This window comes from Martes martes, assembly GCF_963455335.1.
Source record: "Martes martes genome assembly, chromosome: 4".
Taxonomy (NCBI): Eukaryota; Metazoa; Chordata; class Mammalia; order Carnivora; family Mustelidae; genus Martes; species Martes martes.
The window spans coordinates 162,969,971-162,994,739 of NC_137891.1; the positions used below are offsets into that span (position 1 = coordinate 162,969,971).

Genomic DNA, 24,769 nt, shown 5'->3' on the forward strand with positions numbered 1-24,769 from the left:
TGGGGCGAGAGTTCTAGGAATGCAACCATGAGGGCACTCTGACTTTGGACTTCCCAGCCACCAGAACTGTGACAAATGAATGTTTGTTGTTTAAGGCACTCGGTCCACGGTATTTTGTTACAACAGGCTGAGCTAAAACACCATCTATCCATTCCTTCATTCTGTGAATATTTATGAAGTCCTTACTGTACATCAAGTCCTAGTCTAAGCATTGAAGTTACAGTAGTGAACAAACTTACAAGGTCTCTGCTCTCAAGAAACTTACATTCTAGTTTTGGGGAAGCTCAGAAAAACCTGTAAATAACATAATTTCAGCTAGTGATAAATGCCATGAAATAAATAAAACAGAATAACTGCTGAAGGGCAGAAGATGGCTGATTTGGAAAGGTCAGACAGGACAGTCTTCTCCCAGTAGAAGGGTCTGCCAGATAAAATCCTGGATGCCCAGTTAAATGTGAATTTCAGATACACTATTACTTTTTCTTTTTTAAAGTAAAATTATGTCCCAAATAATGCACGGGACGTACTTACACTAAACATTCTTATTTATCTGAAATTCAAATTTAACTGGGTATTCTGTATTTTTCTTTGTGAAATCTTGCAACCCTACCAGTAGGTGACATCCCAGTCGAGAACAGAATAACCACAAGGAACTTGCTGTGAAAGGTTCAAGGAAGAGTGACTCAGGGGGACGGATCCACTGTAAATGTCAGAATATTCAGAGAAAGGGAGGTCCAAATGAGGTCGGATAAATAGGCAGGGACCAGATCCTGCAGAATTCTGTAGGGATGGCTGGGAGTTTTGAGTTTCTCTCTCTCTTTCTCTCTTTAAGTGTGATGATGTTCGACTGGAGTTTTAAGAAGGGTGATGAGGTCTGACTGATATTTGGTTGCTATATGGTCAGCCACTTTTGGAAGGGTTACAGGACAACCTCAGGAGATAACTGAACTTAAGCTTATGCTGTTGACCTGGGAAGTCGGGGCTGGACCCACTAGGAGCTCGGGGCCCGCGCGTGCCCGGCACCGAGGCAGCAGCGGGGGAGGAGCAGCTTGGCGGTTGCTAGGCAGCGAAAGGGGCGGGGGCTTCACGCAGGGTGACGGCTTAGCTGCCGGGACGGGGCCGGAGTCAGAGTCAGGAGAGCGGCGGCGCGCGCCGCGCGTTCGCAGGAAGTCGCGCAGGGGAAGCAAGGGGCGCGCGAGCGGAAGTGACGTCGCCCGCGCCCACGTGGTCAAGCGTGGTTGCCGAGGGTAGCTTACGGCAGGTCCTGGGAAGTTAGGAGCTCGTGTACTCGTCCAAGACCTGGCCTAGCGCTCCGGTTCCGGTCCCGTCGGCAAGATGGTGAAGCCCAAGTACAAAGGACGGAGCACCATCAACCCCTCCAAGGCCAGCACAAACCCTGGTACAGGCCGCGGGGCTCGCGGAGGGTGGAGCTTGGAGGAAGCTTGGTGGGGAGGGCTCGGAGGAGGTCGAGGGGGAAGGAGGGACACCCGGGCGGCGTTGCTTGGAGTGGCCACAAGCCGAGCGGCTACTGGGGACGAGAAGGGAGAAGGTGGTTTTTTCATTCGGAGGCACTGAGGAGTGCTGACATCTTGCACGCTTCTCAGGGCCAGGTGCCAGGCACCCGGTCTAATGTCGGGAAAAGTGAACACTTAGGCCTGGCATCCTTGGGGAGTCTCCAGTTTTGTGAGGCGCGGAGACTGGGAAGCTCTGCGTTGGAAGGGACAGTGATCTTGACCTCCTCTCGTGTTCCTGTGTATGTCAGCCCCTCCCCCAGCGTATTTCAGTCTTGTATGATTCCAGCTTTCCAGCTTAGGGAATTGTTAAAAGTAAATTAGGTAAAATCAGATTACAAGTAGGTCAACCCAGCTGGTGTTCCACACTTGACCACACTTGCCTGCCACTCTTGATTGGACCATTTAAATGAGAAAGGGATCATACACTCTGCTCTGGGAGTCATCCCACCTGGTAAAGGGCACAGAAAACCCTACAGATAGATAACTAATGAACATTTCAATAAAGATATTTTTAGAGATGTTTATGAGTTTTGCTGGGTTTCCACCTGCAGGATGAACAAGATAGTCTTTGGGGGAGTCCTTTCTATTGGGTTTAGTTACTGGAACTTTGTTTTAAAATACGGTTTAAAGTTTTTGAGGACTTGAACAAATCCCATGGAATGTTTTCTCTGGATTGCTGATAAATTATTCAATTGGTGTAGACTGGAATCTTAGACTGTTAGACCCAAAAGGGCCCTGAGAAGTTACGATATAGGTGAAGAGGTGGGGCCAAAATTGGGAAGTGGCTCATCACAGTTGGCACACTTGGTAAGCAGTAGAAGCACCAGTGCTGGGATTTCAGCCTGTTTTCTACTGTATCACTTCAGGGGTAGACAGGTGACTTGAAGATATCCCCAAAAGGAAAAGCTAGGCTGGTATCAGCATGCTTATTTGTCCTTCTCTTTCTCTCCAAGATGTAAGGTAAAAATCCCTACTTAGCTGTTGATTAAACTAAAACATTAGGAAATTAAGAAACTGGTGCATAAGGAACACTTAAGTATCAAAACTGTGGTCTTCGTGGTGCCCTGCATGTAGCGGGCTCAGCCGAGACCCACAGTTAGAGCACAGATGGCGATCGAATGTTTTTGTTCAAATTCTGGCTCTGCCATTAGGTAGCTGTGTGATTGTGGGCAAGGTGCCTGGCCACCTGTGCCTCAGTTTCTTAGCCTGCAGAATGAGGATAATGTCTCTCTCCTTATAGGATTATTCCGTGGATTATGTGAGGTGATGGCTGTAAATGTGGGTCCCACAGTGCCACAGTTAATACTCAAAATGATTAACTCTTACCAAACACAGTCATACTGAGGATCAAAGATTAGGTCAGCTTTGTCAGACCAGGTAGCGTCCAGTGATAAGAATTCTGTTGGAATGATATAGGGAGAGAGTAGACATTTTGCAGCGAAGCGGCAGCGTGCCTACTTTGAGTGAATTAGTTGGTGTGTTTGAGGCAGCGACCATACTTAAACTTGGTGATCAAATAGTTTGTGGTCTACTTCTGTCTTTCCTAGATCGAGTGCAGGGAGCGGGAGGCCAAAACATGAGGGACCGGGCCACAATCCGGCGCCTGAATATGTACCGGCAAAAGGAGCGCAGGTGAGTATTCCACACTGCCATCCTCTCCTTTCCTTTGTGCCCTGGATTCCTAGCTCAGGCCTAATCCCCACCCCCTCTTCCCCCAGATAGGAATAGCATATTTTCAAATATCGTCTTATGGGGGTGCTGTTAAGATAAATGGCGAATTTTCGGTTCAAGATGTGGGTAGTGGGTGGTGAGGGTAGTGATTGTATCACAACACTATATGACCAAAGGAGGTTTCATTCCTCAACGGCCTCAGCCTCCACGAATAGCGCATTAAATCTCAAGTTAAATATCCCTCAAGTAGAAATCTGGTTTTCTTTAACAAAGCATATAGGACTGTAGTTATGAAAGCAGCCAGAAAACTTGTTTTTTTTATGCGAAACTTTAGATCACAACATTGTGGCACTTGGAAACTCATCACAACTGTGAGTTCTGCTGAGGCAGCCTCTACCATGGGGACTTGCTGAGCCTGGCATTTTGCTAGCTGGTCTTAATTTGTTTGGTAATTAGATTCTTCATCCGTTCTGAAAGATGTGTCTAAAACACAAACGTCAATGAACTTAATCTGCCTTAGTCACCTACTCTTCAGTTTGTTTTAGAATTTTGAGTTCCAGCATAAATCACCCTCTACTTAAAATTCATTTAAACCAGTCTTCAAATAATTACCCAAAAAACTCAAGTATGTGGTTTTTTTAAGACAAATAAACAATAAACAGATTTTTAAACATCAGCATTATTTGTTATTCATCCAGCAGAAATCATTACGTGCTCTGTTGCAAGAGGTTAAATGACTTTTGAACAATCTGTTTCAAATGTAGAAGTACTTTTTGTTTACTGAAATCTGTGTTTCATGATCATTTAAAACCAAAAAAAGAAAAAAGTTCCTTTTGATGGAAAGGGTGGTCAGGAAACCAAGCTTTGCTCTTGCCTTTCTTCTGTCATCAACCAGAATCTGTTACTTCCTCAATTTAGGAACAGTCGTGGCAAAGTGATTAAGCCTCTTCAGTATCAGTCCACGGTAGCTTCTGGCACGGTGGCGAGAGTGGAGCCAAATATTAAGTGGTTTGGTGAGTATCGGCCTCTGTCACTTGTGCTCTATTGGACATGTGCTGTATGGAAAAAGGTAGGCTTAAAAGGTGTCTAAAGGGCAGAAGTTTGGGGGGTGAGTCAAACTGTCAAGGATTATATGAGAAAGGGCTGAGAAGTGCCCGTAGTGGGAAGAGTGCTAAGAAAAGTAGTAGTAGTGGTGGATCCCACAAACAGATTCTTTTTGTCGAGCGCTCATCATTGTTAATTGTAAGTGAACCCTCTAATACAGATAAACCCATCCTTTACATGTTAGTGACCAGCCTTCCCAGACCGGAGAACTCTCATCTCTGCCTTTCTGGTGGCCTGGAGAGAGTGGCTGTTTGAGAGTGGCCTTGCAGATAGGTTGGTAGCTTTAACTCGAAGTCTAAGTGCATTTGCTGGCCATTCCTTTGAAACGTTTCTTAGTGGGGATTTGGACTGACAGTGGAAGGATCTTATGTTGGTCTTTCCCAAGAATAACAGAATGGGATCAGGGCTTCTTTCTGGGAAACTCCACCCACACCTCAGTCTGGGCTTTCCCTTAGTCTCTGCGAGGTTGTGTGGGCCAGTCAGATGGTCAGACCCCATCATTGGCCCAGTGCTTGACCTCTGTGGTTGGTGGCAAATGGCAGCTACCTTTCAGTGTGTCTTACATCTGTTGACAGGATACCCTCTAGGAAGCTGCAACTCAGGAAAGTGTCAAAGAAAACTTTCTAGGGAGATGTTTAGCATGGTGGCTGTATATGATGATTGGGTCTAGGTCCAGACTGTCTGAATGTGAATCCTAGTTCTGCCATTTCTGTGACTGGGGGCAAGTTATTACATCTCTCTGTTCACTGGTTTCCTGTCTGTAAAATGAGTATAAAAACAGTCTGTATCTTGGAACACTGCTGTGGGGATTACGTTGGCAAGCCCGTGTGCGGTGCTCAGGGCCGTGCACAGCAGGCCGTGAGCCCTGTGTCATCGGCACAGGCATCGTAGCCCTCATCACCTTGGGTTCTGCATTTGTGCTCCAGCATGCTGTTCCGTTGCCTTTGTGTTTCGGGCCCCCTCACTTACAAGCTGTTCTCCAGGTAGTGTTACATAGCTTTATTTCGTTTCCTTTGTGTGGATTTATTGGCTAATTTAATAGTCCTTTCAAACCCTTATAACCGTAAAAAGTAGTAGCTGCGACCCGGGTTCTGGGCTTCAGGATTCTCTCAGTAGACTGATAGATCAGCTCTGGTTGGCTCTGGATTTCTTTGCCAGATGTAGCAGGAAGTGTCGGATATTTGTCGAATCTCCGTTCCATTCAGTGATGTTGATTTTTCGGTTTCATCCAGTCAGGAAATTGGGCTTGGAAAACTCTTGAAACCCTTTGTGTGTCTGGGTTGGTGGATTAGTTCATAGTCTATGAGTGCAGGAGAGGCAGTTTTTTTGTTTTTGTTTTTTTCCCCCGTTTTAAGTTTGAAAATGGATACATGGGATGGGCATAGCAGGTGTTTGGGTGAAGCCAGGGTAATTTGGAGTCTTGCTTTTCCCTATGCCATTGGGAAGAAGGATACAGAAGCAAAAAGGAGTTCTTCATTAAAAGGCAACATTCTTCTGTAAAACAGGAAACACACGTGTGATTAAACAGTCATCATTACAAAAATTTCAAGAGGAAATGGGCACAGTTCTGAAGGATCCATACAAAGTTGTCATGAAGCAAAGCAAGTTGCCCATGTCTCTTCTCCATGATCGGATCCAGCCTCATGTAAGTTGGAGGATATCCCTGGCAATGGAATTTCTTAGGCACAGTTGACGCCAGTCCCTTTGTACCATCTTTGTCTTTTGTTCTTCCGTAGAGAAGAGTGGCTTTGATGCAGTCCTGATAAGCTTTCCCCTCTGTCGGGGTCTCACCTTAGTAGGAACCGCATCGTGTCAGGAAGGTGCGGTACCCTGTGAATCAGGGCCTTGGGAGGCAGGCCTGACTTAGTCTTTGCTCTCCCCTGACCTAGAGCCTTCATGGGTTTCTCCGTGAGCCTTCACTTCCGTGGCTGTAGAGTCAAGAAAACCCGCCTCCTTGGGCGATCAGATGCAGATGAGGCATTTGGCATATAATGAGCACATAGCACACCGCCCGATAGCTAAATAGACTGTGGCTATTACTAATACTAGTTGTATGGTTGTTTTTGGTTAGGCAAACTAGTTTAAGTGGTGACTCCAGCAGACTTCAGGGACATGTAGGGTGGGGATTGGGTTGGTAGGAGGGAGGCCTTTGGTGCTGTGTACTTTCAGCTTCTGTGAGACCCTTGGAAGTCTTTCCAGGGAAGGAAAGGGTACTGGTCAGATTGGTTCTTAATGATCGCTGGAGTTGAAGGACAGTAAGGACTGAATCCAGCTTGAAGTGGAATGAGTTTCACACAGAACCAAAGAAATGGCCTAATGTTTGCACGTTTCTACTCGTATTGAATAATAGTTCCCAGAAATGTAGCCAGTGTATAAGCCTCGGTTCCAATGTAAGGAGGGGAAGGAAACATTGACATGCATACATGGATTAAACAGTTCAAAGAAAATTGTTTACTCGCAGAACAAAATAAAAACCAAGGCCTGGTTATTGCCTCAGGTTTTGTCAATTATGCTTTGTTTTATGACAGACGAGAAGAATGGCGCCTATTAGTGGAATGACTGTTTTCTTTCAGGGAAACACATGAGTGTAATTCACGAACCACAGACAAGTTGCTCATTTCCCTTGTTCTCTTTTGTCTGTTCTCCCTAAAGCCATCTTTTAACAAACTATTGAATCCTGTTTATGAGAAGAACTGAGAGGTTTTTTATTATGGATTTATTGCTTTGTTGCCCATCCTGGTTGTTCATTGCTTCTAAAATTCAAACGTCAGTCGCTGGTCCGTAGGCCGAGGGGTCCACAGCTGCAGTGCTCAGCTGGGGTTTTGATGCAGCTAGGTGCTCAGGGTAAGGGAGGAGCTTTGGGCTTTGGCCTTGAAAAACCTTCCTTATTTATTTTAGTGCGGTATCTACTACTGGTTATAAAACTTAATTCTGAGATGGCGGCACAGAGCAGTTCAATCAGATATGCTTTAACTTTTAGCCCTGTGCACATTACATTCACTGATTCTGTAGCAATACAGCAAAAATACTGTAACCAATTTGATTTGTGTCCTTTATTGCCCCACTGCCTCTAACTGCGTGGCGCTTGTCAGTGTACAGCTTTCCACGCACACATCCTTGTGTGTACTGTGCTCTGTGTGCTCTATAGGTGACTTGGGAGATTTCCAAGGATAACTGTGATCACAGTTTTCAGGGTGATGTTAATATCTAGTTCCAGTGTGAAACCCGACCTTCTGTTTGGGGATGTTCCCTTGTGGGAGGGTAGTGGGTAAAACTGAACTAAGAGGTGGGTCAGAGAATCTGAAAAGGTGACTGTAGTGGGATGCCTGGGTGGCTCAGTGGTTAAGCGACTGCCTTCGGCTCAGGTCATGATCCCAGGGTCCTGGGATTGAGTTCCACATTGGGCTCCCAGCTCATCGGGAGCCTGCCTCTCCCTCTTCCTGCTGCTCTCCCTGCTTGTGCTCGCTCGGCTCTCTCTCTCTCTGACAAGTAAATAAATAGGATCTTTTAAAAAAATTAAAAAAAAAAAAAGTGATCATAGCTTAAAGGTCTAGGAATTGGAGGAGGGAGGATCAAGGTCAGAAGCCACAGGGGAGGCTTCATCATCCACATTTAGTAACTGGTGCTTACAGAGGAGCTTTGTACTGAGGGGCAGAGGCCTTTTTTTTTTTTTTGGAGGGTATTCTCTGCCGGCTGTTAACATTCTGTTACGTGATAGATCCTAACTCAAACTTTGACTTTTATCCTGCTTCAAAAATTCCTATGCCCGTAACCCCTTTACAGACACAGCAAGTTCTAGTTAGTATCAGGTTCCTTTTATCACATCTGAACTATTATTTTGGACTCTTGCTAGATGTTTTTCATCTGAAGACTTTCCATGTGCATTTAATAAAAACGTTACCTAAATTAGGGAAAATGTTATCTGAAACTAAAATGCATCTTACAAAACAAGCAATTCCTTTTAGCCATGAAAGAAATTAACTTCCAAGAAAAAGTTGGCATTTACAGTTGGTTTAAAAAAACACACAAATTTGAGTATGATTGTCCTTGACAAAATCTGTGAATTTGGCGAATTTTATGCACTTGTCTGAAAGCTCAAAAAAAAAGTCAGAAAAGATAAGTTAATGTTCATCATTGTAGCCTTAATTACATTTGACTGCAGTTTATGATAAATGAAATAAAGCAGAGTTTTTGGCAAGTCTTACACAACTGTTCATACTTGCTTTGACTATTTATATTACTTTGTATTTCTCCAAGGAGTCTTCCAGAACTTCAGAATGGGGGAACAAGTGCTTTTGCGATTTCAGGCTGATTTGAAACCAGGCTGCATCCATGTTATAGTTTTTGGTATGGGTTGAGCTTTGGAAAGATAAAAGAAGAAAACCTTTCCCGGGTTGGTTTTTAGCTTTTGCTTTTGCTCAGTGCCTGCCTTAGCTTTATGAATAATTCTCTTTTCTCTTTAGAACTCAAAGGTGCACATTCTTGATACTGAAAGCTTTGAAACTACATTCGGCCCGAAGTCACAGAGGAAGCGACCAAACTTACTTGCTAGTGATATGCAGTCTCTTCTAGAAAATGCAGCAATGTCCACTGAGAGCTACGACCAGGGCAAAGATCGTGACTTGGTCACTGAAGACACTGGTGTCAGGTACATTTTGAACGTTCATACCGCTCTCGTTTGCTCTTCTGCAACAAAACATTGTCTTTACCTTTATTTTACCTACATAAATACTGAGTTAAAGCTCAGTGCTTTAACTCCTTTTTTTTTTTTTTTTTTAAGATTTTATTTATTTGACAGAGCATACAAGCAGGGGGACTGGCAGGGGGAGAAGAGGAAGCCGGCCTCCCTGCTGAGGAGGGTGCCCAACCCAGGGGTTGATCCCAGGACCCTGGCATCATGATCTGAGCCAAAGGCAGACACTTGACTGAGCCACCCAGGTGCCCTGGTGCTTTAATTCCTAGATGGAGAGTGTTCTTCCCTTTGACTAGAAAAGTTTGTGAAGCTAGGGCCAAACCAAAAATAATTTGAGGTGGCTGGTTTTTTTCTAGGTCTCTTTTTTCATTCCCAAAATAAAAATAAACTTTTTTTTGCTTTGTTATAACAGCAGTGAAGTCTAGGATAGACAGTTTAGAATATAGGGTTAAATTAGAAATGCAGCACAAAGAAACTAAGAGCTCATAATCTCAGTGACCATGTTATTAACTTGTTAAAATTGTGAATGTCAGGGCTTCCTTAAACAGAGACTCTAAACCATGGGGATTCACGGATGGCCTTTGAGTTTCCTGTGACCCTGTGAAGAGAACATGGAAAATGTATGTACATGCATAAAGGTGCCGGTGTTTTGTCGGTCTTGTATTTGTTTTGGGGAGAGGGAGGAAAAGGATCGATAGCTTTGTCATATTCTCATAGGAGTTCATACCCGAAAGATGGTCAAGAACCAGTCACTGTTACATATATTATTCTAGATCTTTTTTACATTCCATGTTCATTTACAAATACTGTAAGACTGTATTTTAAGATTTTTTAAAAAATTTATTTATTTGACAGAGATCACAAGTAGGCAGAGACAGGCAGAGAGAGAGGAGGAAGCAGGCTCCTTGCAGAGCAGAGAGCCCGCTGCGAGGCTCGATCCCAGGACCCCAGGATCATGACCCGAGCCAAAGGCAGAGGCCCTGAGCCACCCAGGCACCCCTTAAGACTGTATTATAACTTGCCCTTTATATTTTTAAAATATTTTATTTTATTTTTTTAAAGATTTTGTTTATTTGAGAGAGAGAGAGCGAGAGTGTGAGAGAGAGATAGAGATCATGAGTGGGGGGGGCGGGCAGGTAGAGGGAGAAGCAGACTCTCCACAGAGCAGGGAGTCCAGTGCGGGACTCAGTCCCAGGACCCTAGGATGGTGACCTGATCTGAAGGTAAACGCTTAATGACTGAGCCACCCAGGTACTCTTACATTTTATTTTAGATAAATGTTTAGATAAAATATTTTTTTAAATTATTAGCAATAGATTTCCATGTCAGTACTTAATCGACAGTCCCACTGTAGAACATCTTTTTTCTTCCTTTGCTCATTTGTTTTGTTTCTTAAAATCCACACATGAGTGGCGTCCTGTGGTATTTGTCTTTCTCTGAATGACTGATCCCACTTGGCATTACACTGTAGCTCCAGCCATGCTGTTGCAAATGGCACGATTTCACTCTTTCTGGTGGCTCAGTGATTTTCCGTTGTGTGTGTATATCGCAACTTCTTTATCCATTCATCCGTTGATGGCTGCTCGGACATCCATCTGGCTATTGGCTACTATAAATAATGCTGCTATAAACATAGAGTTGCCTATATCTTTCCAAAATTGGTGCTTTTGTGTTCTTTGGGTGATACCCAGGAGTGTAGTTACAGGATCACGTGGTAGTCCTATTTTTAACTTTTTTATTATTATTATTATTATTAGCATGTAATGTATTATTTGTGCCAGGGGTTCAGGTCTGTGATTCGTCAGTCTTATACATTTCACAGCATTCCTGGTTTGCATTCCCACCAGCGGTGCATGAGGTTTCTCCTTTCTCCATGTCCTCACCAACACTTGCTGTTTCTTGAGTCACTGTTTTTTTTTTTTTTAAAGATTTTATTGATTTATTTGACAGACAGAGATCACAAGTAGGAAGAGAGGCAGGCAGAGAGAGAGGGGGAAGCAGGCTCTCTGCTGAGCAGAGAGCCTGATGTGGGGCTTGATCCCAGGACCCTGGGATCATAACCTGAGCCGAAGGCAGAGGCTTTAACCCACTGAGCCACCCAAGTGCCACTTGAGTCACTGTTTTTAAGTTAAGTCTTTCACTGTGGTGAACTGCACAAAGACTATACCAGTTCAGTCCCTTGGAAGCCTGCACTGCAGTGGCACTGGGCACATCCATGTGGTTATGCAGCCGTCACAGCTCCGTGTCTGCTTCCAGAACTATTCCATGTAGTCCTGAACCAAGAGTCTTCACCCCCTAGATAGTAACTTCCTAGCACTTGGCTGCCGCCCTTCTGCAGTCTGTCTCTTAGCAGTTTGACTGCTCTGCTGAGAGGTACTCAGTCCTTCATGCAGTCCCGCAGTCTCTGTTCTTTCATGACCAAAATGTCGCTGGGGCCATCCAGGTTGTGGCCTGTGTCAGTACTGTGTTCTCCATTGCTGAGTAACAGTCCATTGTGTATACCGCACATTTTTAACCCATCCCTCCACTGATGGGCATTTGGCTTTTTCAGTGAAATTTGCTTTTGCCCCATCTCCAAGTAGTTTTGATGACCTTTTCCTGCGGGACGTCGTCAGCTCCTCCCTAAACATCCTTTTTATAGGGTTCACTTGCTCACTTGGAGTGTTTTCTTATTTAGAAATGAAGCCCAAGAAGAGATCTATAAGAAGGGACAGTCCAAAAGAATATGGGGTGAGCTCTACAAGGTAAGACTTTCAGTTCCTTCTTGTTGCGAGCTTCCTTTGGCTTTCGTTATCTTATATGAGAAAACTGATCTTGTTATATGGAAGCTCTCACAAATAAAGCACAAACTCCGCTGTTCATTCCGTCCTTATTCCCCTCCAAAACCAGGACAGATGTGGCTAATAAGCACATGCTACCATTGTTCTGGATAACTGCACTTTTAAAATAATAATAATAATAATAATAAAAGCTACATTCCATAGACTTTGGATTTATCATACATGGTTAGAGCTGCGTAGGGGGGTTTTAAGTTACTTAGCCTTGTCATTTATAGATGAGAACCCTGTCTAGAAAGGTTGAGTACCTTACCCAGCTCACCTCACTGGTTCGTGAAGGAGCCTTCGTGTGTCCTGAGTCCTGGTTCAGTTGGCTAAGTTTGATGTCCAAGTACTCGAGATAATTCTTGGTCACTAAAAGCTTTCAAGCACAATCTCATAATCCCACAGTAACCTAACAGGAAAGTATACCCTGAAGGTAAACTAAATGTTCTGGTTTTTTGTAGAATACACAAAACCTGTGATAGTAGAAACTTTTAGAAGTTTAAGAAGTAAGTGACTTCAATAATGAACAGTAGTTGTGAAGTAGTATGGGTTACATCTAAGTTAGTTTTCCTCTTTGAAATTCGACAAGTTTCTCCTACTCACAGGTTGGAAAAAGTTCCAGTCACTGGGCACTGAGATTGGCCACAACCTACCCGTGTTTTGAAGTTCTCACTGTTTTATTTTTCCCAGGTTCCTTTAAATGTCCTCCATCTCCCACTTCTCATCTGTACTAAAACAAATCCTTTTCACCTCTTTGAATCGCAGGTGATAGATTCCTCAGATGTTGTAGTTCAAGTTCTTGATGCTAGAGATCCGATGGGTACCCGTTCCCCTCACGTTGAGACTTACTTGAAGAAGGAAAAACCCTGGAAACACCTAATTTTTGTTCTTAACAAATGTGACCTTGTTCCAACCTGGGCGACAGTAAGTACAGCTGCTTATCCGGAACAGACTTGCAGACGGAGGCTGAGCTCTCTGTCAATAAGGATGTTTCATTTCAAATGAGATCTGAGACCTTAAAGTACTGGACTTTTTGACCTAGTAGTCGTGGAAGCGTTCTCACTGGAAGCAAAACGAAAATGTGCTTCACCGACCACGGGTGGAGTTAATGTTTTACCCACTGATGGTTGGCGAAGGGACGGCTGCGGGACCCACAGGATGGGTGATATGGCCCCTTCGGGAGGAGAAGCTGCTGCAGCTGCTGGCCTGTTCCTCATTCTGTTAAATTAGTTGTGTTCGGTCTTGATGAAGGCGTTTTTGTAATTGTTCATGTTTGTGAGACAAAAGAAAAAGCATTAATTGTCATTCTTTTTAAAAAAAAATTTTAAAGAATTACAGCTAAGATTTTCCTTAGACAGCTCTGTATGTGAAAAACAGCCTGTAACTCAAGCTCTGAGTTTCCTTGGCTTATGAATAAACAAGTGTCTTGTCTTTGCCCTTTAGAAACGTTGGGTGGCTGTCCTCTCCCAGGATTACCCGACCCTCGCCTTCCACGCAAGTCTTACCAACCCCTTTGGCAAAGGAGCCTTTATTCAGCTTCTCCGGCAGTTTGGAAAGGTACTGGGACCTGACCTGGCTCTCCTGGAGTGTGTAGCTGTGGGTCCATGGGAGAATTTCTCTTGCCAGTTGTGTTAGGTTACACACCTCAGTTCCACCATCTTGGTAATAGTAAGTGTGTGTCTGAGAGACATAAAAACTTCTAGAGCCTCGGGGTTATAAGGGATTGTGGAAAGTGTCTTCCAGCTCAGTTGTAGCCCCTGCCTTTTACAAATATTGCTTCCCTTCCTGCAGTATCCCTGCCTCCTGATGGTCTGTCCTCTGTTTGAGAATGGCCCCTCCCCCACACCCCCCTGTGTTCCCCATCCTGCTTTGCAAGGCTTACGGTGCCTCCTCTGCCCTCAGGCCTGTGCAGTTTCTGAGCCCCACCCCCCCAGGCCCCCTGCTGATCCCTGGTCTGATGTTTCTTTCTCTGGGAAACCCTGCGACCAGGTCACCCTCGCAGATGTTCTCGGAGCTTCACATTCTGTACCTGCAGCTAGGTGTTGGCGTGTCTCATTCATTCTACCTGGCTTCAGACAAAGGACACACATCCTCTGCCCCACCCTTCCCCAGTTCCTGGAAGCAGACACTTCCAGCTCGTGGCTGTTAGTTACCTCCCTTATTTTCTTCCATATTTTTAGTACCTGCTTTTGATTCTATTTCTGATCTCCCCTACCCCACACCCTCCCACTCCCCAGCACCTGCCATTTTGGACACTTGCTAAGTCTGTGCTGTGGAAAATGAGTATTAAGTTTCTTACAGCTGTCCTTTCCCCACACGTACTCCCCTCCCACTGTTCTCGCTATGTTGTTATATGTCATTTGGCTAGGTGATCATTTCCTTCAGCGTGTACATTATTTTGACCTAGAACATCAGTCACAGCTTACCCACATGGTGCTGTGATTGTAATTCCTTTCTAATAGAACCTTCTGTCCTCTCTGGTGTTAATTAGCTCCTTGTCCTTTGTCACTAATGTGTCACCAAATCCGCTGGCAGAGTGGGAGCTTTGAGTGTGTTGGGGCCCCTCCCTTCCAGTCAGGACTGGCTGCCCCCCCAGGCTGGCTGCAGAGTTGTCCTCCTGGGATGTCCTTCACCGTCATCCTGAGCATTCCTGTGGCTCTGTCCTGGGTTGGATACCTTGTTCATTGGGATCAAGGGATCCAACACGGGATCTTCTTTCTTGGTTTTTCTTCTTCCCTGGTTTACTTCTTCCTTTTAATGGAACATATTTTCCAAAAGCTTCTTAAGAAGCTGAGCTTAGAAGGGTACCTCTTTTGAGACCTTGTGTTTTGAAAATACCTTTATTCTGTCTTCACACTGTTCTCCCCGGAATGCTGAGAGCACCACTGTGTTGTCTTCTGGTGGCTTCTGGCGTGGCGTAGAGAAATCTGAGGCCTTTCTGATGCCCAGTCTGTTGTGGCTGGGATCTCCTAAAAAAAATTCCCGTTTTAAAGTTTCATAGTGATGTGGTTTAAGGTGAGTCACTGTCAGTGAGTTAGGCACTGGACAGGACTTTGTCTGATGTTGTCCTGTATTATTTCTTAGAGATCACCCACCCTCTACCCCATAATCTGTTCTTGTTCAGGAAATTGGCTTTATCTCCTGGTTTAATTTTTGAATTTTCTTTGCTTTACTTTGGTGCCTTTGTGATGTTTTGCTGTATATCATGGGAAGTTTCTCTGACTTGATCATTTAGCTGTTCTTTAGTAACATTTATTTTGCCTCTCACTTTTAAGCATTGGCCTGCCTCTATTCTTGTGTCACAGATGAACTATCATCTTTTTCCTAGAAGGGTAATGATAGTGTGTTTTGAAATTTTCCTTTCTTTCTGCATTGACTCTATTTCCTGCCAGTTTTTTTGGTTTTTTTTCTGTCTTTTGTACTAGTCACAGTTTAAATTTCTGGTTATTGTTTACTTTTTGTTCGTATGTAAGGGTGAGCCACTAAAAACCCAATGGAAGTTTTATTTGTTTGAGGGGGAACAAATAAATGGATGACTTTTGAATAATAGACTTCACTGTAGGGTAACTAGGCAGAAACCCAGTATTTTGTTGGAGGGCACCCTCGGTGTCAGTGTCTGTAGGTCTTTACTCCTGGATCTGAGAGTTTCTCCGTAAAGGAGACTTCCAGTCTCCAGCTCAGGGATGTATTAGCTTGACTGCTGGGGTTTTGGGAACTCAGCGGGAGGAAGGACGTGGATATTTAGATTTTCAGGTAATCACACTGGGAATGCTTGCCTTTAGCTGCTATTATCCCTAAACATAGGTTCCCATTTAGGTCTAAAAATGAAAGATATTTTCAGAGATGTATGCAGGGTTTCCAAAAAGTCTGTATCTGGAAAGGCAGTGGGGCAGAGAAGCTGGGTGCCTGTGCTGGGGGAGGGAGAGGTAGAGTGGTGTCCCTGCTCCACGGACTTCTCGCTGGTCTTGATTTCAGAGCCCCTGAGCGGTAGCTGTCTTGCCAGTTCCTGAGGGCATTTGTGATTCTTTGGTGATATTTTTTCTGGGTTTTTAGTTTTCCTACCTTAGCTTTCATCTTTGTAGCGGGCCAAGTTAGATACTACTTTCTAGCCGCTAGTATTTTGCTAACATTGTCTGTTTGTTTTTATTGTCTCATTTCCAGTTCATTTTTTGGTTTTATATGCCTGGTTCCGTGGGTTCCCGTGTGTTCGTTCTCACTGCTGTCCTCGTAGTGGAGTCTGCGGAGGGAGTGAGGCCAGTGTGGACGTTCAGTCCGCCATCTTTAATCGGAAGCCCTCAGCCAGTTGCAGACTTGTTGCTGAGCTCTCGTCTCCTTGAGACTCTCATCCAATGGTCTGACTTCTGCGGTTGCTTTTCTTTTCTTCTGTCATTTGTTTTTGGCAGTGAAAATGCAAAATGTATTGTGCACAGAAAACGAGGGATGGGTCTTGGGATTGCCAGTGGTGTTATCTGTGGATGGTGTTAAACTGATGACTAACAAGTTCTTTCTCCCTTTGCTTTTCGACCTACATACTTTTAACCTTAAAACATTGAAGAACAATAGCACATGGACGATTGAGGAAATGAGTCACCTCTGATTGATTCATAAGTGTGTGTATGTGCAGCCCACTCAGATGACATAGTTGGTGTGTGTCTAGGCTTTAGATCAAGATCTAGTGACACTTTTGCCCTATGTTCTTTGTTTTATGAGTAAAGTAACACAACCTATTTTTCCTGGGGGATGTTCATGACCGTGTGTATGTGGTGTGTATTCTCTTTAACAGCTGCACACTGACAAGAAGCAGATCAGTGTCGGGTTCATTGGCTATCCAAATGTTGGCAAGAGCTCTGTGATAAACACATTGCGCTCCAAGAAAGTTTGCAACGTGGCCCCCATTGCAGGTGAAACAAAGGTACATCTGGCTCAAGAGGGCCTTATTTATGTCTTCATATTTTATTTTTACAGAGGGTGGTTGTTTAGGTCATGGAGATATCTATCTACTTCTCTTGAATGAAAGCCACCATTGAGGGTTTAGTCTCTGTGTGATGGTTTGGAATGTACCAGAGTTGTCTCTACCCATTTGGGTAAGACTGAGAGTACACTGTGTGCCTCTAGTATGATCGGGGAGGTGCCATTCAGTTTAAGTCTGTTTTATTTTTTTGTTTTATTTTTTATTTCTTAAAGATTTTATTTATTAATTTGACAGAGATCACAAGTAGGCAGAGAGGCAGGCAGAGAGAGAGAGGAGGAAGCAGGCTCCCCGCGGAGCAGAGAGCCTGATGCAGGGCTCGATCCCAGGACACTGAGATCATGACCTGAGCTGAAGGCAGAGGCTTTAACCCACTGAGTCACCCAGGCGCCCCTTTAAGTCTGTTTTAAATGGTTACTCCAGCCTTTCTTTGGCAAACAAAACTAACCCAAGGATATTGGTGCCTGGGTTATGAAAGAAAACTCAGTGTTATAGTAGATTCTGGCAGTTGGGGACAGACCCTAAAGCACAGAGTGTTTGGGGAGCAGCATGAGTTCTGCTGAAAGGAAGAGGAGTCAGTATTAAGCTTCGAAGAATACTTTGAAAAATTAGGGAAAGGTTGACTTGGTATGATCGGTCTTACTTATAGACTCTTTGCCGGTGGAAACGGTAGTTGATACTCCGTGGAAGTGCCTCATGAGTGGCCCAAGTAGAGGAGAGCCTTTGTAGCTTTGTGAGATCAGACCGAGGGTTTGACCCAGGGGTCTCTGGCTTTCTGCCTTCAGGTCTGGCAGTATATTACCTTGATGCGTCGGATATTCCTTATCGACTGTCCAGGTGTGGTTTACCCCTCTGAAGACTCGGAGACAGACATTGTGCTGAAAGGAGTGGTGAGTACTTTCGGTCCCAACAGGCTCTTTGTTTGCTCTTTGTGGGGAGCAGTCTGGGGCGGCGGGGGGACCTTGGATACCTTTGCGTTTCACTCACTGGGGAGGCTGTTCGGGGTCCGCCCGTCTGAACAGACTTCAGGAACACGACGCTCAGCAGGGCGGCCTCTCCATTCTGCTGTAGCCTGCTTGGGGAGTCTGGAGCCACGGGCAGATCTGCTCAATGTCATTCCACAAAAGAGTTTGTAGTTTCCACGCGGGATCCGGAGGGAAGCAGGGCCTGTTTATGTTTAGTGATCATTCATCTTCAAGGGTTTATGGGCTGAGTCATTTTGGAACTCAAGCGTTTCCTCACTTGTTTCTGAATATGACCAAAACCTTTAAACGGCTTCACTTAACCTTAGCCAGGGCTGCTGGCCTTACATCCTGAGCACATTCCTTCCCTCTCTCCTTAAACTATCGAATTCTCTGTGTGTCCTGGCATTGGCAGGCTTTTCACCGTTTCTGCAAGTGAGTAGCATGAGACTGTCCAACTTGAAACTGCTTGCAGAACCACACAGTATGTGGTGAGCAGGGATCAGCGCCGAGTCCTAGGCTCTGTGGTGGTGACCGGCGTGCAGGGACCTTCCAGCCGACCATGGCTGGCCACCTCGGAGACCGGCCCTGCCAGGCTCCGCTTGCACAACGGTGTTGAAATCTATTTTCAGATATTGTTACAAATGTGAACTTCACTGCTTCCATATAAAGTCTATAAGGCAGGAATTTTCCTGTTAACATCTAGGTTCAAGTTGAAAAAATAAAGACTCCTGAAGACCACATCAGTGCTGTACTTGAACGAGCGAAGCCGGAATACATCAGCAAGACCTATAAGATTGATTCTTGGGAGAATGCTGAGGACTTTCTTGAGAAGCTGGCGTTCCGGACTGGGAAGTTACTGAAGGTTAGCGAGGGTCTGTGCGAATGTAGACCAGGACACGCGGCAGGGTGGGGAGGTGGGGGGGTCGCGGGGGGTAATGGGCTTTCTTTTGTGGGGTTTTTTTGTTTTGTTTTTTGGGGTTTTTTTATTTTAAAAATTTTATTTTTAAATGGGCCTTCTTTTGTTGTTTTGTTTTGTTTTGTTTTTTGAGGTTTTTTTGTTTCAGAGATTTTATTTTTAAGTAATCTACACCCAGCATGGGACTTAAGCCCGTAAGCCTGAGACCAGGAGTCTCATGCTCCACCGACTGAGCCAGCCAGGCTTTGCTGGACGTTTTTGTTATGAATGGTATGGAACTTGGCAAGCAGATGGTGATGAATAACTGGGGCGGCTACAGTGCCTCCACTCTGGGAGATGGATTTGTTCTTGAATTTAACTGGGGGTCTTCCTGTGACATTTCAGGGTGGAGAGCCTGACTTGCAGACTGTGGGCAAGATGGTTCTCAATGACTGGCAGAGGGGCCGGATTCCTTTCTTTGTCAAGCCGCCCAATGCAGAGCCCCCTGTGGCCTCCCAGGTAAGAGACCAGGGTGGGCCCGCCTTCTGGAAAGTGTGGTTACTGACCTAGGCATAGTGCCTTTGATTGCCTTCCTTTATGAAGCACCTGTTTTCTTTGGGGCGTTTCCCTCCACTGTCTCCCGTCCCATAGAGCTGTCGTTATGACCTTCTTGGGGTGGGGGTGGCATTTGGAAACTAGAAAGTAGATTTGTGATAGAAGACCAAGTCTGAATACCTGTCTTTAGGGCCTAGAACAAAGAGGGCTCTGCCTGTAGGTGCTCTTCCGATCCTGTGTATTTCCTTATTCATGAGGAGCAGAGGCATTTCCAGGATTGGCTTTACATTTATCTGTTAGGCCCAGCCATGTGCCTGGCACAGGGAATGTTGGAATAAGTAACACAGCCCTTGCCCTCAGGAAGCTTGTGATCGGGTGGGAAAGGAGAGTGGTACAGTTTGTAGCCAGGGAAAGAAGCCTTAGATTTCGGGCCTCCGGGCTGGATTGAGAAGCTTCCCTTCTGTTGCGTTTCCTTCCCCCGGCAATGGACTGCCGCAAGGCTCCAGCTGTGGCCCTTTGCTTTTCTATTTCTAGGCTCTTTTTCAGAGCTCTGCTAAGCCTTTGGAAGAGGTGGCTTTAGTTTTGCTTCTGTGCTGGTGCTTTCGGTTTCATGTCGTCCTGGTTCCCTCTTACCTGAACTCTGTTCCCAGAGTTTCAATTATCAGCTAGAAACTTCCAGTTGAATATATTCTCCAGCATTTCAGAATCGACGTACCTGAAATGTATGTTAACTTTCTCCCTCTCCCCGCTGAGCCCCCCTAAACAACCAAAAAAGCCAAAACCCAGTCCTCTCCCATCTTCTTGGTTTGTTAAGTCATTGGCTGGTTGAGTCATTCCGGCAGCACCAGTGTGCGGAGGATGTCCTCTGTGCTCCGTACTCCGCTGGGCGCTGGCGGTGTTACAGCGGAAGCAGACGGGTCCCCGCCTCATGCCCTTCCATTTCTCTGGGCACTCTGATGCCCATACCAGCTCTGCAGCTCTCTGACTCCAGTTGAATATCCAGTAATTCAGTTCAGTTCTGACACTTGCTCCAAGAGTTAGCACAGACCTACAGGTTAAGGGTTTAGTCCCACAAAACGGCCCCCCTTCAGAGGCCAGCTGCAGGTGGGGTTCTCAAGCTGCCCACGCTTTTGCCCAGCCAGCTACAAATTCAGAGCTTCTCAGGTTTGATAATTTGCTAAAACGCCTCCTAGAACTCAGAAAAGTGTTTTATGATGGCCACCTTGTTGTAGAGGATATAGCTCAGGAATAGCCGAATGGAAGAGATACCTAGGGCCAGGTGTGGGGTTGTGGGTGGCATAGAGTTCCTCTGCCCTTTCTGGGCCTGGTGTGCTCCCGGCACATCAGTTCATTCAACCCAGAAGCTCCCCAGACCCTACCCTTCAGGGCTTCCCACAGACGTTCCATTATATTGGCCATCGGTGATCGAGCTCCCATCTCTAGCCCTCTCATCAGGTGCTTGGGCCTTTTGGTGACCAGCCTCCGTTCTGAAGAGAGGCTCCCCCGTGAGCATCTCATCAGCATAAACTCCTGGGTGGTGGAAGGGGGCTTGTTAGGAAGAATGACAGGCACCCTTTTTTTACTCAGGGGATATTGAGGGGTTTAGAGCTCTTGTGCCAAACCAAACATGTATTCTGATACTATAGGCAGACAGACAGTAAACAGATAAATAGAGAATGTCAGGAAGCACTGTTTACTGTGAGGAAGACAAAACCAGGGTCGGGGCGTGGGAGACGGAGGAGTGTTCTTGTATGTGGGGTGGGTGAGGGTGGCCTCTGAGGAAGTGGCATTTTGGCAGAGACCTTAATGGTGTGAGGCAGGAGCCGAGTAGCTCTCTTGTTGGGAGAGGGGACTGGCCGAAGGCGGGGGCCTGCCTACTGTGATCCACGTGCCGAGAGGCAGTCATGGGGCCAGACTGCAGCGGCACAAGGGACAAGGGACCAGGGGTGGGGGTAGGGGGTCGTGGTAGGAAGGAGGAGGTGTGGCAGGGTCTCTTGTCACCCTGTGTGCACAACGTGGGGTTATCTTGAGCGCTTCCTCCATGTCTGGTCATTGAGTTTTAGATCATTAGTTCCCCCAGTCTGCGATTTTCTTCTTTTTTTTCCTCTTGGTAGTGGCTGAAACTCTTTCAGAATCCAAAAGCTAAAAACTTAGCTTTGGGAACAGGTATAAAAATGTACCTACAAATTTTGTGTACAATTTCCTGAATGTTCTGGATTCCTGACTTATTGAGTACTTGGTGTGTGACCACTCTTGCCTTCGGAAAATCCCTGAAGGTTCGTGAATCTCCATTGCAAGGATAAAATGATACCACAGATGTGAGGCGCCAGGATAAAGCCTGCCATACACTTCTCCTTTGCTGTTACCTCAGAGAGGCAGCTTGTTTCCCTGTCCCCCAACTCGCCTCCTCATGGCCTCTCCTCACCAGCTTCCCTTCTCTTGGTCATCACACCTTTTCTCCAGGGGCTTCCCCTGAGCCCCGCCACTTAGCGCTCTGCTTTCCATCTGGGGCACTTGTGTGTGCTCGCCTTGGGTGTGCCTGTCTCCACAGCCCCAGTCCTTCCCCTCCTCGGGGAGGGTGGAGGGAGGCGGATGCTCTGCGGGGCATGGCGGATGCTCTGAGTGGTTCGATACTCACTCACAGGGGCCTCATCCTTTGGAACCGCAGCTGAATGCCTCGGAGCCGAGTCTCGGCTTCTGGGTGTAATGGAGCTTGGCCTGCCGTAGATGAACGATGGGACTCCAGTGGGCGGGTTTTCAGTTCTTTCCCTTAGTGCTGAGAAGAGGACTGCCTCCTTCGGGAGCAGGCTGTCAGTTCGGAAATGGTTTTTATTTTCTGATCCCATTTCTCTCCTTCGCCTGTCCCCCTTTTTGGCCTGAATAGCTCCCGTCCTCCTCATCTTTGGAAGTTGCCACAGAAACAAGCCAGAAGGACTCTGAAGAGGAAGTCATCGCAACTGTAGGGGAAGCCTCAGAGCCTGTCACTGAGAAGGAAAACGAGAACAGTCGCTGTGACACGGACTCAGAAATGCAGCAGATTCTGGCACGGGTTCGACAGAATTTTGGCAAAATCAATGTTGTGCCTCAGTTTTCCGGGGATGACCTTGTCCCTTTGGAGATGTCCGATATCGATGAAGAGCTTGAGAGCTTTTCCGAAGAGGAGGAGGTGGAGGAGGAGGAACAGGAGCAACCGGAAGACGAGGAAGAGGAGTCTTCCCCGGAGTCCCAGGGAGAACACGCGGGCAGTGACACCAAGGCAGTTATTAGAGCGCTGGATGAAAAGATTGCTAAATATCAGAAGTTTTTAAACAAAGCCAAAGCTAAGAAGTTTTCCGCAGTCAGGTAGTATCCTCGTCTTCTCACAAATTGTAGTTTGCTCGTTCCTTTCTAGGATGCTTGCCACAAGGACTGGAGCAGTATTTTTATGGGAGGTGGAAAGGAGTTAGTGCCATTTTTTAAAAAAGGGGTCTGTCCTTTTATGAGAGGGAGCTCCCTGAATTATGAGCAGCTTATGTCCGCCTCTGCCCAAGGCCCAGGGAGCTGCTGGAGCTGTGGGGCTTCGCCTCCTGCCGGTGGGCTGTGGTGGCAACCACGGGAAGGAGGGTGGCTCTCTGCAGTCTTCGGGGTGGTCCCTGCCCCCGGGGTTGGCACGTGATTTGGCAGCTGAGGGGAGTGATGGGCAGCTGTGTTACTTGGCTTTTCTGTTGTAGAATATCCAAGGGACTAAGTGAAAAGGTTTTTGCAAAATCTGAAGAACAAAGAGCAGCTGAAGAGGTTGCAGAAGACACAGGTAAAGTTAAATTCATCAAACCGCTTGGGTGCGGTGTGCACCCTTAGAACTGTGGGACGTGTGACTTTCATCTCAACACTTGGGGGATTGTGGGGTTCCCCGCATAGGTGCTTATCATTATGGGCAGGTGACCCTGTTCTGTATACTGTTTGTTGTACAGCTTGGGTTATTTGCTTTTCATTCTGCACATTTCTTGGGATTAATTCAGGAGGCTTCCTGTAAAAAGAGACCATTAGTAACCTTACAGTCTAGGGGTGAGTCAGCCAGATTTTTTTTGTGGGAGGTGGGATGGGTCAGGTATCTGTTCTTTACTCCATTGGACTCACAGCTTCTATGTGAAAATGTGTTTCCGTGGCATGAATGCAAACCCTGGTATGGCCTGCAAGGGTCCCCCTGGTTTGGCGCCCTCCCGGCCTCATCCTGCTTTTCTTCTGCACCGCGCCTGCCACACTCCATGCACACTGGCCTTCTTCCTCCAACACAATCAAGCTCATTCTCAAGTTAGCATTCACAGAGTTTTGAATAGAAAATTTCTGATTCTTTTCTGTATGTTCGTGTGTTATGTTTCCAGCACCTACCAAAAAGGGAAAGAAAAGGAAGGCGCAGAGGGAAGAGGACCGTTCGAATAAGACTCGCAGGATGCTTACATCTAAGGAAGTACGTGGTTTTGGTCTTAAACGTCACCCAGGAAGTAAAGAGGAACAATCCATTTCCTAAGAGACATGCTTTCCAGAACTGCTGGTCTGGAGCTGAATTCTCAGAACCCCAGTTCTAAGTGACCTAGTTGAGATTAGTTAAATAGGATTAAGAGTTGGCCTAGTGGATGAAGGTCCTTGAGTTCTCGATTGCTGTCCTCAGACAGGTGGGCTACCCTCTAGAAGGGTCCGCTGGTTTTCTGTGGTGAGCAGAGCTGTTTCAGCAGATAGATTCCTGCCCTCAGCTCTGTTACTGGGCTCATCAGAGCTGGGGTGGCCCCCCCGGGGAGGGAAGAGCTTGTTACTAGAAGTGTTCACCCTTAGAGGACCGCTTGTCAGGAGTGCGGTAGAAAAGATTCCAGCATGGAGGACGGCTGGACCAAACGACCGTCTAGAACATGGCACGGTCACGAGTTACTGTGCAAGGGCACACTTGAGTCTGTGAGGGGAGGCCTTCCTTGTTACTAGCACTGCTTCTAGTACTTGGGGGAGCAGCATAGGAAGGGAGCACAGAGAAACAGAGGGGCTCTTCTGGGACTTTCCTACGATTGACTGGGGTGGTTTTTTTTGGTCATTTTGGTTTTTTTCTTTCTTGCCATTGTTTATAGCGGAGGCGAGCGGCGCGGCAGCAGCAGCCCAGGAAAGTTGGTGTGCGCTACTATGAAACACACAACGTGAAAAATAGGAACAGGAACAAAAAGAAGACCAGTGACTCAGACGGACAGAAACACAAACACAAAAAATTCAGACATAAGCAGTAACATTTTAAAAGTTTATTAAATTATACAAAAATATGCAATTGGAAGCTGTGTTCTTCTCTTCATGCCCAGTTGGCATTTCTAAGGCCCTGATGTATTCTGAGGTTTGACAGTTGGAACCCTTCACCAGTGCTGTTAAAAGAAAGTCTCTGCACCCCCAAGGCTTTAGGTGATGGGGTCCAGGGGCACTTCTGACACCTCCACGAGCCCTCTTAGTTCCTCCAGAGCGTTAACGTGTCATGCAGGTCTCTGACAGAAACAGAGATGAGGGCTACAGCATGGAAAAGGTGGTATTTCTTTCATGCCGGCAATTAGTTTGAAACAGAAGTGTGAAAACA

At 46.1% G+C, this 24,769-nt stretch overlaps 1 protein-coding gene across 1 annotated transcript; it reads left to right on the top strand.

Annotated features, from left to right (window-relative positions):
* The first annotated feature begins 1,216 nt into the window (after positions 1 to 1,216).
* GNL2 (G protein nucleolar 2) lies at positions 1,217 to 24,476 on the top strand. Its single transcript, XM_080802767.1, has 16 exons — positions 1,217 to 1,399; positions 3,062 to 3,146; positions 4,104 to 4,198; positions 5,795 to 5,934; positions 8,753 to 8,937; positions 11,660 to 11,726; positions 12,570 to 12,728; positions 13,248 to 13,361; positions 16,588 to 16,716; positions 17,559 to 17,663; positions 18,442 to 18,600; positions 19,039 to 19,152; positions 22,073 to 22,530; positions 22,899 to 22,978; positions 23,550 to 23,635; positions 24,282 to 24,476. The coding sequence occupies exons 1-16, from the start codon at positions 1,336 to 1,338 to the stop codon at positions 24,432 to 24,434; spliced, it is 2,193 nt and encodes a 730-aa protein (XP_080658893.1). The 5' UTR covers positions 1,217 to 1,335; the 3' UTR covers positions 24,435 to 24,476.
* Positions 24,477 to 24,769: the final 293 nt, after the last annotated feature.

Bases quoted from the DNA above. Each gene is read 5' to 3' on its own strand.
- GNL2 (XM_080802767.1), top strand. From the start codon at position 1,336: ATGGTGAAGCCCAAGTACAAAGGACGGAGCACCATCAACCCCTCCAAG. The intron at 17,664-18,441 runs GTGAGTACTTTC...GTTAACATCTAG, and splicing joins ACATTGTGCTGAAAGGAGTG to GTTCAAGTTGAAAAAATAAA. The intron at 18,601-19,038 runs GTTAGCGAGGGT...GTGACATTTCAG, and splicing joins GGACTGGGAAGTTACTGAAG to GGTGGAGAGCCTGACTTGCA.